At 37.9% G+C, this 17,682-nt stretch overlaps 1 protein-coding gene across 4 annotated transcripts in view; it reads right to left on the bottom strand.

The window, feature by feature from the left end:
- Positions 1 to 6,557: 6,557 nt before the first annotated feature.
- Positions 6,558 to 17,682, bottom strand: part of CTNNA2 (catenin alpha 2) — a 463,429-nt gene continuing 452,304 nt past the window's right edge. For all 4 annotated transcript variants that reach the window (XM_017742415.1, XM_008639874.2, XM_008639875.2 and 1 more), the window contains one exon: positions 6,558 to 7,724. In XM_017742415.1, coding sequence (XP_017597904.1) covers positions 7,437 to 7,724 — 288 coding nt within the window. In that variant the 3' untranslated portion in view covers positions 6,558 to 7,436. The remainder of the gene's footprint in view (positions 7,725 to 17,682) is intronic.

Below are 17,682 nucleotides of genomic sequence, written 5' to 3'. Positions count from 1 at the left end.
CTTATTTCCAAGGAATCAGGCATAGAACTTCAAGATGACTATACCTGACCATGTCCTAATTTATTTCAGGACTTGTTTTTGAGGCTTCCTTCCAGAGAGTCTTTTCAGAGATGCCAGTGCAAAATGCTTTTTCTCCTTCTCCTCCCAAAGATCCTAATTTGAAAATTTTCAAGGTACAAAGTATAATGGCTTTCAAACAAATGCTGACACAGGGATATGGACTGTAACTCCCTTTTCATGATTCTTCTAACAGTAAAGAAATTTTTAAAGGATTGATTTGTGCAAGAAATCAAATCCCAGCCCTAGAATTTTAGTGGGTGAAACAGTGATCCAGGTCCCCTTCCATTATGAGATGCTTCCAGCTTCTTCATGCTGAAGTGATGAAAGTTTACTAATAAAAGAGAAAGAATAGGTAGAAATGGATCAATCAAAGCAGGAAAGAAATTACAAAAAAATAGAGAAAAGGCAACCTGCAAGATCTTATCCAATACAGTTTTTGTGACTCCAGAAAATACCTATGATTTATGAACTTATATCACTCCTTCCCACAGATACTTCTGTGTTGCTGTTGTAGGTGAAAGAAAAATAAAGATTATTTCTATGAGCAGTAGAAGCACTTGAAGATGCACACACTGAGAAAAGCTAAAATCTCTTCCTGTGGACTGGTGACTCTTGCTCAGTGTACAAAAAATGTGGAAGATACCTGCAGCACACCCTGTGCCCTCAGGCAGGGAACGTTTCCACAAATCCACACGCACCAATCTGTGGTTTAAACTGCTCCCAGAGACAGGGATCTCCCACAGGGTATGTGGGATTTCTGAGCCATCGCTGCCAGTGAATGGAGATCACAAATTTGCTCCCCAAATATAGACAATTGTGTGAGCACCCAAATCAGTTTAGATCAGGGCATTAGGGGAAGCTGGAGGAGCTTTTCTTCCCAGGACAAAGAAATGACTCACTGAAACACCCCAGAGCTGTCTGAGCCCTCAGCTGTGCACTCTGCAGATTTACAGCCCTGTCTGAAGGAACAAATGAACCTCAGATGCACGTGGGCTTCACACACCTCTATGACAAAGTCCGGTGATCTTAATTTATTCCACAATTATGGACCAAATAATGGATCTTCCTTACGGCCTCAGGCGTAGACCAGGGCCTAATTACTAATGAAAATTGTGTATGACAACGAGCAGAGGGTGTCTGGGAGCTCCTGCAGGTTCCAGGCACGGGGCTGTGTAATGCTGAGTGATGCTGGGCAGTGACGCTGCTGGCCTGTGGTTTCACTGAGCCAGGCTGGGCTTCCACTCAGCCAAAAAACCAACCAAAACCAAACATAAAACCACTAAAACCATATATCTGGCTTCATATATATATGTATATATATTTAAATCATAGATTCATTTAGGCTGGAAGAGCCCTCTAAGATCATCAAGTCCAACTGTTCCCCCAGCACAGCCAAGGCCACCACTAAACCATGTTCCCAAGTGCCACATCCACGCATTTTTTGAACACTTCCAGGGATGGTGAGCCCACCACTTCCCTGGGCAGCCTGTTCCAATATCTGAAAACACTTTCTGTGACGATTTTTTCCCTAAAATCCAACCTGGCGCTCCTCTGGCACAACCTGAGGCCGTTCCCTCTCCTCCTGTCCCTGTTCCCTGCGAGCAGAGCCCGACCCCCCCCGGCTGCCCCCTCCTGTCAGGGACTTGTGCAGAGCCACAAGGTCCCCTCTGAGCCTCCTTTGCTCCAGACTGAGGCCCCACAACTCCCTCAGCCTCTCCCGGTGCTCCAGAGCCTTCCCCAGATCTGTTTCCTTCCCTGGACACGCTCCAGCCCACCAATGTCTGTCTTGGAGTGAGGGGCCCAATATATATCTATATATACATAAATATATATACACATATATATATATATTAAAATTCATGCATTGGGATCTTCAGAGATCTTAAAATCTCAGTACATCCCGCCCAGAAGGTGACATTTGTGCAATATTCCAGCTTAATAAAGACAACACCTTCTTCCTGGGGAGTAGATCACTGTTTGTCACATTTTTGGTCATCTCTGTGTATCCTGGAAATTTTTGTGCAGGCACACTCAGAGTACACATAATTAAAATTTGTCACACTTATAGAAAAATATTCAAATATATTATGAGAAATTAAGACTTAAAAATGGATTTTTGTTTTCATTTATCCTCTTGCTTCCTGCTAGCATCCAAATCTTTAGTTCAGTGAGGAGACTGAGCCATAAAGATAATTTAATATGACCTCCTCTAAATGCAGGCCAAAGAACCTTTTTTTAAAAATAATTTCTGCATGAAATACTTCAGGAAAAGAAAATAATAGATCAAAACACATCCTTCTAGCAGTCATTACCTCTGAATATTCTAGGAGGCTTTAGAAACATTACTTTATCTCTCTTTCTTTGTTGTGTTTAATTTTTAGTGAGCTGGGATAAAGCAGGTAAGTACAAACACTTCACATTCTGCAGCGATTCCACTCTTTTCAAGCCCATTATTATGCAGGAGTTACCAAACAACACCGGAACTTTGAAATTTTGCCCAAAGGGAGAGGATAAGATTGGTAACAGCTACTCACCTATCACACCTCACCTAACATTATCAAAAGAAGGAAACAGTCCTCAAGTAATTAAATATTTATTCCTTTAAAGGTATAACTAGAGCACGAAAATACATTTCTACCTCCCACAGCTTTTATCAAGCTGTCAAGTTCTCCATAACTTGGTGTTAACTGAGTCATAAAGGGAAAAATATCTAAAGCAGGAGAAATGTGTGAACCCTTGCTTGAGGATGCACTTGGTCATTCAGTGAGAAATGGGAAAAACTCCTGGTTATTCCTGATCTCTGCAGGTGCAGCTCAGCAGCAAGATCAGGCTGTGCTCAGCTTCCAAAGAGGTGCCTGAATTCCCTGCTGAGATGACATGGGACAACGTGTCTGCCCTTGGACAGAGCTTCAGCCCTGACCTTTCACTTCTGGGCAAACTCCTGATGAAGTTTCAACCAAGAAAATTTATCCTTTTTGTCTCTTCCAGCTTCCTTCCTTCTCCACACACATATTCATCATCTTACAAATTAACTGAACAGCCCAGTCTGGTCTGAGGGGTTGTTTGACAGTGTATTTATAAAAGAGTGAAAGGAAATTGCCTTATTTCCATTACAAGCCTGTAAGTCAGATTCATACCAGGGGGTTCATTTAAAAAACCCAAACATACTAAACTTTTGCTTGAAAATTCGACTGAAATCGGCATTTTTATATGAAGAAATGTCATTTTAAGCCCATAAATAATCCATCTTCTGTCTTAAATTCGAGTTTCAGAGAGACACAGGAACCTTGCTTTGGCCAGCTTTCACGTGGAGATACAGCACAAAGCACCAGATATAAAAATATCCACACAGTATTTCTGTGTTTGTGGGACTGTTTCCCTCTGCATTTCCACACCTTGGTGCACCTCTTTTTAAGGTGTAAAAGAACTGATCAGCATTTCACACTCTGAGGGCACTGTAGCAGGAGAATACTGGATCAAAATGAATCTTGGCAGATGCTTTATCCCCTGCTCCCTTATTGTCAAAGCACTTGTTCAACTTTAAACATATGAAAACAATCATTCCTATGGAGCCAAGCACCTAAACTCATCTGTGAGTTTAATAATGAGATTGAGATCACTGGGGACTAAGGATCAAAAAGTGCTACTATGTCTGAGTAATGTACTGTTATTTTTCTCCACTCCAAACCTCTATTCCTTTGTAGTAATGTCCTACTCAGTACCTCCTTGACTACTGGCTCCTTGACCTAAAATACATATTCAGCTATTTTCACTTTCAGATTCTTAATAAATAAACAAGTAAGGGGAAAAAAAAATAATCTCAGGAAAATTATTTTGAAAGTTATCTACAGGCTTTCTGTTTTCTCTGACTTCTTAATTCAGGAACTGTCTCCTTGCTGAAGATGTGTATTATAAATTGAAATACTTTCACGGCCATTTTCCCATAGTTCACTAAAACGGGAAAGCCAAACTCTTCTCTCTAGCCTTGTTCTCATGGCCACAGGAGAAAAGCTACAGGCATTTCTGACTGATTTGGTAACTTGGGTGTCTAATTCTCACAGAGAAAATACAATGCCTGACATATGAATAACAAGAAGAGTGACCAAAAAATTTAAAACCACACTGGAAACTGTCCCCAGCTCAGTGAGGCCTCTCTGACCCTCATGTTGGTCTTCAAAAAAGTCATTTACTGTATATTTACCTGCTGGAAGCAAAATATTTAAAAATAACTAAATTCTGTCATTAAGAAATATATAAATGTATTCACTTCTCTTGCATCATAGGTACAACTTGAACATTTCCCAGGTTGTAGGTACACAGGAAGATGTGTGATACCCACACATTTTGGTTGAGAACCAAGGTGATAGTCATGAGAAAGAGGTGCAGATTTCTGAGCAAAGGTGTGGAGTTCCCTTTTTTCAGTGGAGGACTGGCTCTAGAGAACATTTACGAAATCCACATTCTTTTTTTATGCCTACACTTGACTATTACACTCAAAATTCTTCTAGATCTGTAAGATTTGCAAGATTTCAAGATGGAAAGTCTGTGGGATGAATTCTTAAATGAGGCAGTTAATGGAATTATCACTGTGGCGACATTGTGAATATGGATTCCACAATTTACTTAAGAAAAATTTTTACTCTGTCACCCCACATTTTTGAGTTCTAAGGGCCAGTGATTACTTTTTGCTTCTTTAGTAATTTCATAGAATCACAGAATGGTTTGGGTTGAAAGGGACCTTAAAAACCACCTGGTTCAAAACTGTCAGTGCCTTACCTGATTTAGTCTCTCCTTACATGACAGGAATTCCAGACTTTGTAACACTACTCACGTTTCCACGAACTTTTCCATCCCTTGTTTCAGATGAGTTGATAAAAACTGCATGAGCAATTCAAACACATGCACCCAGTATTTTCCTCTATCAAACCTGTCCTCATCCTGTTGGCTTTGCTGCATGACCTGGGCACTGAACTGGCACATCCTGGTAGGTTCTTGGTTCGTTTTTTCGTGTGCATCACTTTATCATTTATCAATACTGAGTTTTATTGCGTGACCATAAAGATATTCAGAGCACAGACAGACAAAAGGCAAATAATCCATCCAAAGGTAGGACTCTAATGGCCATGTACTAAGTTGCCCAAAATCACTCTGGGTTTTTCCCTCACTGCCTGATTTTCCTGGAGCACTTCAAAGACACAGTCACTATTCTGAGTGAGTGACTGATACCAGACTCCTTTCACTATGATCTTTATCCATGGAGACTCCAGCACTGGAGACTCTACACGTTCACAGATGACATTTGTCTACGTGCTTTCCTCTAAACTTTTCCATGTCTGAGATGCTTTTTAGAGCAACAACATAATTTTAAAGCAACCACTGAGTTAATCCATCAGAGTTTTAGAGGAAAACACTTCTGAAGAAGAGCTATTACTTTTATTCATGGCAAAAGGCCTATTTTCCTTTTTCATGCAACACGGGGGGACATTTTTACTTGTCTGTTACTTGCTATTTTTATCTTTAGACTCTGTACCTTTCTTTTGTCTCTGTAATCTCGTTTGTAAAGATCCCAATTACTTTTACGGGGTTAATTGTTACCACAAGCAATGTCAGTCTATGTCAGACTCCAAGGCTTTATAGGGAAGGCTCTGCAAGGACTTCCCCACATCTCATGTATTTTGGTCATGTCTACACTCTGCAGTTCTGATTGGGGAACTGCTTTTATTACACAGTACAACTAAACAAAGCAAAAATAGTAATTTCCTAAAAGGCCTCTGAGAGTACATTTCTTTACATAGACTGTGTAGGAGGGTAATAGAACAAAATTTGGTACTTTGCTATTCTGAGGAATAATCAGCGTATCTGAGACAACATCCAAACATCTCTCAAAAACTCTGCATGGGCTACACTTGTCACTATTGGTGTTGAGACTCAGTGTTTATAAGTGTTTCAAGTCCCCTGTGAGGCCATAAGAGTTCCCTTAACTTGACAGTATTTAATTATAAGGACAAGGAATCAATGCTCATTGTTTTGCTTTTATATATACCAAGACTTTTTGATAATGATAACACGGGCTCCGTAGTTGAGCCATCTGTTGGGGTTTAAAAGGAATAAAAGGAGATATTTGTGCAGTAGACCTTATACAGGTCTGTAAAGGGTGGCACAATAGATAATTTCCAAGGTTCCGAAGTGCCAACCTTGCAAGTTTACAAATTGAATTATCTTTATGATTGTTCTGAGGTGTTGTATTTAAACAAATAATTTCATCCCACATGACACATATGTCTCATAGGTATTGAGAGTTAAATCTGTCTCAGATTTAAGCTCTGGTTTTGACTCACTGACCATGTTTGGCTTATTCTGGTTATTAAAAAAAAAGAGAAAATTCACAAAAAAAATCAAAATAAGAAGACAAAAAAAGTAAGCACGAGGCAGAATTACTAACTCTATACACCAACTATGACACGGGAGATATCTGCATTAAAGGAGATGAGCCAGACTGAGGATTCCAAGGTTAAATGAGTTTATTGAGTTAGTGGTTACAATGGTATGTCAGATACCTGTAATCCAAGCTACACCTACATATTTGCCTCTAAATTCTCACACTGTCAGTTTCCGTGTCTCTAAACATTCCACCACCAGGTCTTCTATTACTAATATTATAATAATAATCAGAATAATAATCATAATATAAAAGGCAATGTCAATCACCATATTGTGCTTCATACTCCACCATAAGGAATTCAATTGGCAAAAGTAAACCTCTGGTCATTTTAATGGGATTAATTGAAATGTGAGCAATCATAACATACTACTAGAATATAAAGAACAAAATCTGGTTTAAAAGAAGCATTTTTAAGATGAATTAGTTTGAATCTGTTTTAAAAATTCACATACTATAATGAAGATGACTTAAAAGTTATATCATTTAATTATTGGGCCACACATTGAAGCATATTGGCTAGTACATTTTTGCACTGCAACAGAAGCAATACAAGCTTTATGGTCTACCATTACAATTCCATTTTTTTTTTTTTCACTTAATATACCTGCCAACCTAATGTTTCTTGCATGCATAAAAATTTTGGGGTTTAGACTTGAATTTATCATTTATTCCACACGTATACCCCCATGATGCAAATTCTTTGGCCAATTTAATGCTATAGTTTAGTTTAAAAAGGAAGCTTGGAGTTAAGTCCACTTAACATCAGAAGGCAATGTCCCAAATTTTGGGCACTGCAGAGAGTTACTTACTGGACTAGAGTCTCAGGTCGCATGCAAATTGTCACTTTGTCCCCCCACCCCATGCCAGACGCACACAAGTCGGCAGGTACGCATACAAAAAAGAATATAAAACCCTCCTGGTAAAGCTCAGTGGTTTAGAATGAATCCATAGCTTTAAATTCACTTAAGGCCTGTACAGGGGAAATATGTTTCTTCTGGGACCCTCTCCTCACTCTTGTCTGATATTCTTCTGGTTTTTCTCTCTTTACTAGAGGTTTCTTCTCGGGGGCCTTCATCTTCCAAGATACAACTGGAGAGTTCACTGCAGCAGTGCCATAGACCTTCTGATATTTAGTAGAAGCCACATATGATGCTTTCACTGTAAGGACCACAGCGTTCATCAGGTTTTTAGCTGCCTGGATGAGAGAAGTGGCACTGTCCAGCTACAAACAGAAAACAAAATGAAATATAGCAAGGTTACTCCAAAACAAAATACAGCAAGGGCATTCCACAGCTGGATCACTGGGCCATTTCCTGACTGAAGCCTGGATCCTCCCAGATCTCATTAAAGGTGGAACAAATCCTCCTCCTCGGGGTACCTTGGAGTATCCAGCACTGGCAACATCATGCACTGATCAGTACCTCACATTACTTTATTTAATAAGTTAAAGGAAAAACTTGTGTTGTCTGTGGGTTGTTTTTTTGTTTGTTTGTGGGCTTTTTTTGGTTGTTGATTCCTTTTTTACAGTTTAGGAAGTTGTCTGTTTTCTCACAAAAAACCCTTTACTTCTCACTTAAACCTTTAAAAATTTACTGTTACATGTCAGAAACTGCAAAACAGGTCAACAGGGATTTTTCCCAAGTGTTCCAGTTTGCTCTAATTATTCCTGTTAAGCCCAGGATAACACCCCCAATGATGTCTACGGGAACAGTGTGAGGCCAGCGCTGAGCTTGTTAGAGAATCCCATCTGAAAAGATGAAAGGAGGTTCTGAAACCCCTACAGAAATGAAAAGATGAGACAGTTAACTGCAGGTTTTGGCAGCTCCTGTAATGTGTGAGTTACTTATGGTCTCAAGGAACGTTACTTTGTGGTTACCAGGCTTTTTGTACCTTTGTGCTTCTCCCATGCACGAGTCTGCCTGAGGATCCTGGGTCCTTGGGATGTAAGAGCCCTTAAGGACGTGCTGAACTTCAAAACATTGGGACTTCCACTCATCAAGCTTCCATCGTACACTGAAGTGAAGTTCATACCACTACCCAAAACTTTCAAAAGGATTTCAAGCATATAATGGGGACTTTCCAAGGCAATGTCTCAATGTTCCACGATGTGAATCAGGCACTTGCCAGATCCAAGTGGATATTCTCAAAGTAGCAGGTCCTAAAAATATGCTCCTAAGGACTGTAACAAGCCAGGTTACTACTTATGATGTTCAATTATCCCTTTCCTAAAATACTGAAAGAGTATTATCACTTTTTTTTTGTGATAAAGGCTTTCAGTTATACCATGGAAGCTGCTTCAATTATTTCTGTCTTTCCCAGACAGTAGGAACGATTTGGGATGTAGTATTACTTTAACTCTTTGATTCCACTCCACATGTTCACTAAGTTTTTAGCTATTTTTAATTAGTATAAATGTCCTGTGTCATTCCAAACCTTTCCTGCTCCCTATTTTTGGAGCATATGGCTCTGTAATATAAATGCTAAGCAAGGTAAGCAGGACAATCAGTCATAAGGCAATTACAAAAGCCACACCACACCTCACAACAAGCATTTCAAATCATTAACAGAAGAGTCCAGGCGAAATCTCCTTCAGAAATGTCAGTGACCGATGTGAACAAAAACAGACATTACAAAAAGCCTGTATTTGAAACCACATTATACTTACCTGGAGTTTATTTCCTCTGCTCTGGCCTTAAACTCATTAGAGTTCATTAAATACATAAACAGCTACATAGAGTAAGGTGAAAACCAAAAAAAAGCATTCTCATGATATTCACGTACGTGGTGCCATTCCCTGAAATACACAGTTAATTGCCTGCCCCCAGTAAATATTTTTCCTCGGGACTAATTTGTATTTCTGTTAGTAAAGAAACGAAGTTAAAAGATGGAAAATTACATTACATGGCAGAAACATGACTGTTCAATAGGGAGTAATGAAATATAATCCAGTCTAGTGTTACTCTATAACCACACTACTGCATGATTTATAAGGCAATCTGTATGTTTGTTGGCAAATAACAGATCACACTCTATTAAATTAGGATATTCTAATTTACTACAGAGATCTACAATCAAGCATTATTCATTGTTAAATGATTCTTTCTGAAACACTGGTGGATTGATATTGAATATAAAGTGATACCGTCAAATAGTGTTTACTTCATAATCAGTGTGGATAAACTGACTGGATTAAACCTCTATTGCACATTCCTGAATAAATTCTGGTTGCTGAAGGTTTCCAACAGCTTCACATTTTCCATCATGAAAAGCCTTCTGGTAGCTGTTTTACATATATTAAGGAACAGAATGATTAAAGGAAGCATTTTAACATGAGGGGGCACCTAAATTAGATGCTTAAACCCATACACAGAGTTCAACCTGCACCTCTGAACACAGTAATTAGTAATTTTATGGACTGTATTGATAAGGGCATGCAGAATCTTGCACTTACTCAAGATCAGATGCAGGCTGCAATGACACCTTTTAGAAAACCACGTTACCTATTTTGATGCCATTTCAACTCTCTTCAGTTTCAATATGCTGTTAGAGTAGATAAGAGCTCCCTGTTCTCACCATTATTAATCACATTTTAAGATGCAGATACTCAGTCTTTGACCCTAATATCCATTTATCTTGTATAATACTTCCAAGTCTTGAAATCAGAAAAGAGACATAAAACCCCATTACAGGCTGTGTGTTCTCCAAAATCTGCTGGTGGCCATTCCATGCATCCAATTTGGCTACCTAAGCACTTCCAGTGACTTTCTTATGGCCTCCAGCTCCTTGCTTGTATTATGGCTCAGCAAAGAAGAATTAAACTGAATGAACATCATTCCAATTAACATTTAGATCTTCCTACACCGCCGTGTTGCTCCAGTTTTAAGCTGTTCTTTGTCACACTGGCACAAAGCTGGAATGAGGCAGCAGCAAATCAAGCCCTGAGTGTGTTAATTCCTTAAAAAATCTGGGCACAGAAACATATGCATCCCCCCCCCACAAAAAAAAAAAAAAAAAAAATCATAAGAAGGAAAATTAACATTCCAAATAAAAGCACCACTAGGAAAATTACTGCAGAGTACAGAAGGCAACCTTTACTCCCTGCAACGCCCGCAGAATTACAGATACAACAATGGATTTTGGTCCTAACACTCAACAGAGCCTTTGACTTGCTGCACAAAGTAATGGTGTTCTGCTGCTTAGACCTCTTTAAAAATATGTTTGCTTGCTTTTAGGAAAAAAAAGCCCTCTCAACCATAAAAGATAAACTTAGGTTACTGTCCCACAAAACTCTAAGAACAGTGAAAGCTGAGGAAAATTCAAAATTCATAAAGAACCTAAGAATAAATGCACTGGAGCTGGTCACCTAGAATAATTAAGGTTGGAAAAGATCTGCCAAGAACATAGTTCCAGGGTTTTCTTCCCCCTAGAGAAAATCCTTCAGGTTTTGAGGAGATTTGAGCTGCTTATCAGCTGCGCCGCAATTTTCCCGCGCTATTTGCATAATTTTCCAGAATCTTGAGATAATCAAGGTTTCTTGCTTCTTTTACATGTACACATAATCTAAGTGAAATAACCAGCAATTGCAATAGCAAAATAGCTGAAGAAATGGGAGAGAATAAAGCTGGAAATTTTTCTCCTTACCAATAAAGCAATGAAAAGAGATGTTCTCCCTGCATTGCCACACTGCTGTAACGGGGAAGAATTATGCTTCATATTTTAGAAAGGAGAAAATCTAACTTCCAGAGATGTCTTCATATTTATAATAATAAATATCCATAAAATGTAAGGGAAATTGAGGAAAAAAAAAAATCTGTATTTCCAGTCAGTAAGGATATAGAATGGGTAGTTTTAGAAGAGCTGGTTGCTTAAGAAAGTTCTATATCATTACTGCTGATTTTAATAAACCTTGAAAAGTGGGTGAAAACATCAAAAGAATTGTAGATAGTTTCTAGTCTTGAAGTATTTGAGCAATGCAAATAAAATGACCTGTGAAATTATAGGCCAGCTCAGCTGACAGCACTCCCAAATTAAATGATGCAATGTCTGTGACAGACTCCATAAATAGAGGAAAGAAATGCAGTTAATGGAAACCAAAGGGCTGTGTGGGTTAAAATATTTTCAAAGTAACCTACATCATATTTTGGTATGATTTAACTTTGAATTGCTTAAAATAATGCTGTGGGTATAATTGGATCTTTGAAAGGTCTTTTGCTTAGTAATACATGACAGTTTGATTAAAAACTCAGTTGACACAAAACTAAGAAGGCACATACACAGAAGGATTCCACATTCTCCAGCAGCTGCTTCCAGAAGTACATACACATACACACAAAATAATCAGTGCTCAACAGTGAATTTCGCAGTGGGGTCTTGGAGAAACCATTTGGAAGCTTCACAATATTAATATTTCTACTAAAAGCTTGGAAAAAAAGTCACTCATTTGATGAAATTTGCAGATAACAAGGGAAAGTGGCAAGTCATGAAGAGGGCAAGTAACTGATATCTAATTAGCTGCCAGAAGTCACAAATGCAGATTTTATTTTGGGCAGACCTACAGCAGATGATGCCTAATTATCCAATAAAGAACTTTATTCTCTGCAGGATCCCAGGCAATCACTCCTTGAGTTCACAAAAAGGAGGAGACTGATGAAATAGGTTTAATTATCATATTCAGTTTATCATCCATCGAGAGTTATGGGATACTGAGTCCTCTTCTCAATGCAAGAACAATACCGAGGAACTGGGAAAGAATTTAAAGAAACTCAGTAACAAAAACCATCTTTTATGGGAAAGATTCAGCCAGCTCTCTTTTTCCCATTTCTAAGTGAATGACTAAAAATGAGTTGACTGAAATCAGCAAGTACATGGTAATAAAGCTGATTATATTTCAGGTTCCACAGGTTAGACAAAGATAAAACAAAACTTAAAGGCTGAGAGGTGAAGCTGGTAATTTTAGTTATTAATTACCTGAAATTATTTATTTAGCAGTTATATTAAATAATCAAAAGAATTCATGAAAGATTGATTCTATTTCTTGAAATTGTGAAATCAATATTGGATGGTTTTGCTTAATATGTATTAACTATTGGACATTTTTAGTGCACATCAATTCAGGGAGTCTGTGCATCAGTTATGCAGGAAGGCAGCTGAGATCATATCAACAGCCCCTACTGACCTTGAAAAGTATGAACACAAAAAATTAGTATTAGGAGCTATTGATAAATAGAGTTTGGTCTGGTTCATTTTGTACAGATTGGGAAGAGAAAATACTATTTATTTTACACGTTGAAAAGAATCTGTAGGCCCTCAAATACTCTTGGCTAAGACTTGATTTGTACATCTTTAGCAGGTGACTTAGGCACTACCAAGCCCTTAAGGCTTTCTGTGAATTCTGGGTGCATTCCTTGCTTCTCCTCCTTTCCAAACAAAGTCTGCACTTTCCTGGACAGGCACAGTTGCTCTTATCACAACGCAAAAGTCAATCAAGAGTCTCCAGAGAAAATACGGCTACAATTATGCAGTTGTGAACCTCGATGGTAAATCAGGAGTATACATTTCTCAGCTTGTATTCTTATGCAACAGAACATTTTCCTCTCAGCTGTGCTTAAGAGTAAATCCATTCCTACGTACACAAGATGTATGCAAGAAAAAGATCTTATTCATAAAATTAAGCCTTACATTTCTGTCGCACATTTCATGCATAAAACATGACCCTGTTAGAGAGAGCCAGTGCAAGAATGGCCTGTTTGCCATTCAGATGCTCTCGTCCCTATGGAAGGAGACATCTGCTGCTTATCAGCACTACTGTGCAATGGTGAGGGTCTGTTTTAGTCAGTCACTTCAAAATGTTCATAGGGTTCTTGCTAGCTACAGTCCATTGTGAGAAAACTATCCTATATACGTGAAAATCTCTCTCCCTCAAAAAAAAAGTCTTTATCTGGAATGTAATGTGGTCACAATGATGTTAAAAATGGATCTGTAGCCACATAGAGAAAATTGAATTGTACTTGTCCTTTCCTTGCCATTTGTTTTCACATTTGGCTGCAATTAACTTACTCCTTTATACATGATGAATATTTAATTCATTCTGGGGGTAGTTGTGTTTTATAGGTGCCCAATCCATTGAATAACCACCCTCATCTGCATTTTTTCAATTACAGGTAAGAAACCCAAGGGATTCCCAAGCCCATTTGGTTTTATTTAACAAAGGCTGCCACATCCAAGGACAAGAGAAAGCACAGGAATACAGCAAGAACTATGGGTGTCTTCTGTCTTCCATGGACTATTGTCATTTTAAAACACATCACCACCTGCTTTATGCTAATTTGCAAAAGCAGAATCAAATAAAAATACTCCCAGAACTGACATTCCCAATAAAATATAAACAGGCATAATAGAGATGCATTTCTACATTTGCCTTGCTTATTCCAGGTAAATATTCTAGCATTTTAGAAGCAAAAGGATATAAGACAAAATGATATCCTAATTAACTGGCTTTGAGAAGAACACTTAACGTGAAAGCTCGTATTTTAACAACTGAAATGGTGAAATGACAAAAAGACAATTGGAAACACCTGAAAGTTAACTAATTAGCTAATTATTTTTCTGGAAAATAATTATTACTGGTGTCTCTCCAGCCTGCAGGTCCCAAAGGTGGAAAAATACATTTTTGAATTTTTGATATATATTAGGTTTTTTTCTATTCAACAAATGCATTTACAATCAATAAATTATTTCTCCAATACTATTGCTATGAAACAAAAATTACAAATTTTCTTCTAGCTACCAAATATAACATAGGTTATTTCCTCAGTATTTAACACTTAATTAATATCTTGTTGAATTCCTTTCACAAGCCAATGGGAGAAATTATTTTGATCCATAACAAAAAATCTCTCAGAAACATTTAATTTTCCTTTTGTGCTCATTATCTGCCATTTCACAGGAGGAAAAAGATGCCAAACCAGTATCACTCACCAGAAACACTGTTAAGGACAAGAAATCCTATACAGCATTGAATTTTTAAAATTCAATTTCTTTAGCAGTCTTTTTCATGCTACAAGCACTGTGTCAGAACTTTCAGAGTCTGTTGTTGAATTAAGGTATTTGACAACAATCTGAATGCCAAAATATCTGGAAAAATTCTACAGGACAAGGAAAAAATCCTCAGGGAATAAAGCTAAAGGTGTTTTGTAGATGGGGACAGGATTTCACTCCCTGAATTTGGTTGTTTATACCACACGGTTTCTTTGCTAAGCTTCAAACACTTTCTACACCAACATGCAACCAAGAAACATGGGAATGAACCTTCTGCCACGGTGGCTCGAGGGTTTTTCCTTCCAAATCTTCCTCATTCTGCACAGAACTAATGCCTGGAGGATGATGCCAATGGTGGAATGTTCTGGACAAAGAGCAAGATTGTCTAATGGCCATCCAAATTCCAACACTACCTGAAGCAAACTCAGCACAACCACATTTATAACTTCAAAACCATTCTGCCCCATGGAATTTGCTCTGAGTTCTTGGATGATTAACAGGAAACAGAATTTTGTATCACTGATTTAAACCTAATATTCAACAAGATAAAATGTCTGCAACAAGATGAAGTCCAAACTCTATCTGAGAGGAGAGTCAAGCTCCAACTATAACTAAAACTTTTCTATATTGCCAGGAGGCTTACTGAAAATGAGAGTAGGAAGTCTGTCAGAACTCAGTATCAAACCCAATAAAAAAGCAATTTACACTAATTGACACAGGGATTCACATGCCAGAAGTCTACCCAAGACACAGCATTGTCTGAACCTGAGGTCACAGAAAAGCACGGACAGGTCTCTGTCAAAAGCATCAGTACAAAGCTCCATTATCATATCCAATTTCAGCTAAATCTGAAAAAAAAAAAAGGAAATCCAGGATATCTAACTAGTCTGTGCTACTGATCTCCCTGCTCCCAACCCGAGTTGTGACTTGTTTGTAATTTGAAGATTAGAAACATTTCAAAAGCCCAAAATAATCGAGTGCTCTTTCAAGCTGAGTTTTAGAAGCAAATCTTTTGTTCTCTATCTAGAGAACAGGTACAATAACAAGAAAAAAACATCTCTTTCTAACACTCTTACCTGAAAGAAGTCCAGGTCATGTCTGGTTGGCTGGAAATTGTACTCAGTGATAAAATGCAGGAGACTTTGGATATGAAAAAAATCAACATAGCACAGTAACACTTTATGCTTTACATGAGGCTGTGTTATCTCCTCCTACTCCTCCTGATTTTGTCACAAAGAAAACAAAATGAAAAGCAGGATAAAGCAGGATTTAAGATGCAATTCTGAGGAATGTGCTATTTCCCCAAATTCTTTTTTAATTTGTACAAGTGTCAAAGAGGTATCTGTATGTGATTTATCTCCACATCTTCAATTGTGAGATCTGCCACTTTTTGAGGCAAATCTACTCCTTCAGCTACTTTCCTATCTCTAAAGTCATGCTTGCTAGGTCAGCACAGGGACACTTTGAAGATAAGTGCTCCACGGGCACAGCTGGCTTTTCTCAGGAAAGGGCTCGGAAACGATGTATCAAACACATCAGAAAATATAAAATAAATAAAATAAAATAAAATAAAATAAAATAAAATCGTGTTGTAGACTGGAAGATTCTATTCCTTGCAACTATTCCTTGCCTCCTAATGTTTGCCTGCTGCTGTTCATGTACATTTTATGTCTTGTAGAAGCAGATAAAGGGTTTGATCATTCAAGATATTGATCATTTCTGAGGTGCTAAAAGGCCTTTTCTTCCTTGGAGCTGAGGGTCTTTCCAGTGTTGCTCAACTCAATCAGTGAAAACACTCCCTTCTCTGTTTGATTCCCTGAGCACTTTCCAAGACTTTACAACACCGTGAATGAAATTTAAAAAAAGGAAAAAAAAATCAAAACTCCACAATAGTCTTCAAGGGAAAGCTGCATTTCAGGCAGGCAGAGCTGGCTCTATCAAATACAAAAAATAATTTCTAATGGAAATTCTATCATTTTATACCAAATAAATTATTCATTATTAATGGTTCTATTTATTTGATCAACTCAGTCAATGGTTAAACAACATTCAGTAAGTAACAGGAGCTCCAGAAGGAATTTTTTCCCATGTCAATTACTGAACAAACAATTGTAATGCATCTGTTCATTACATTTTTAACTTTAGCTAACACTAAATGCCATTAAAAAACATCAAAACAGGTAAAAATTACCTGTTCTTACTCACTGCAAGCAAACGAAACCAGAACAAAACCAGAACAAAACATTTGTAAAGGCTGCTACAATTCACAGCGAAAGAGCAAGCAAAGATGACAGCAAATTGAGAATAAATTGGAATGAATAAAATCTTGCTCTGAATTCTAAGGGCTCATTTTTATTACTCATGTCTTATTATGCAAATATTCTTTTAGGATGCAAAGAACCTTTTGAGGTCATCTAGTTCAATGCCGTGTTGAAAATTTGAATGACATGAGGCTGTTCTGGATTTTGCTCAAATTCAGAGTATGTCCAAGGATGGATAATCTCCCACATCTCTGGGCTACAGAACTGCACCCTACACCTGAATTTCACTACCCTCCAGTTAAAACTTTTTAACCTTATATTTAATTGGTATTTCCCCATGTGAAAACCCATTTTTACCCCTTTTCCTGTCCCAATGACCATACACCTCTGACAGGTCTGGATCTGGTTCTTCTAAATCCTCCTCATAGGTGGTTGTAGACAACAATATCTCCTCTGAGCCTTCTCTGTATACATGCAAATGTATCTATGACTTCTGTAGATTATGTTGGCAATCTCATTTTCACTGCTACAAGAGCACGTGTCCTACCCAAATGGGAAAAAATATGAGTAATTGTAGAAAAGGAGGAAAAAAATATCAATTTTTGACAATTTCTTAATAGCTTATTGAAATTGTTTAAGTCCAGTACTATTCTCTTCAGAAAATACTTGTGGTTAGGGATTCCCAATTTACATGGAGTCTATTTTCTTTTGCAGTTCAGTACTTTAGGTAGCATTTTCCCTGAGCAACAAATGCAGAAGTATTGGTGTCCTCAATGATTCAAATAATCCAAATGGTTTCTGTGCTTTCAACCTCATGACAACCATCCCTGCACAAAACAAATTAATTCAACCACATCTCCAGATCTTCCCTCTAATCCAGAA

Source organism: Corvus brachyrhynchos, unplaced genomic scaffold, assembly GCF_000691975.1.
Source record: "Corvus brachyrhynchos isolate BGI_N302 unplaced genomic scaffold, ASM69197v1 scaffold166, whole genome shotgun sequence".
Lineage (NCBI taxonomy): Eukaryota > Metazoa > Chordata > Aves > Passeriformes > Corvidae > Corvus > Corvus brachyrhynchos.
Note: the sequence above shows the minus strand (reverse complement) of the source record. Positions and strands in the feature narration are given on the sequence as shown.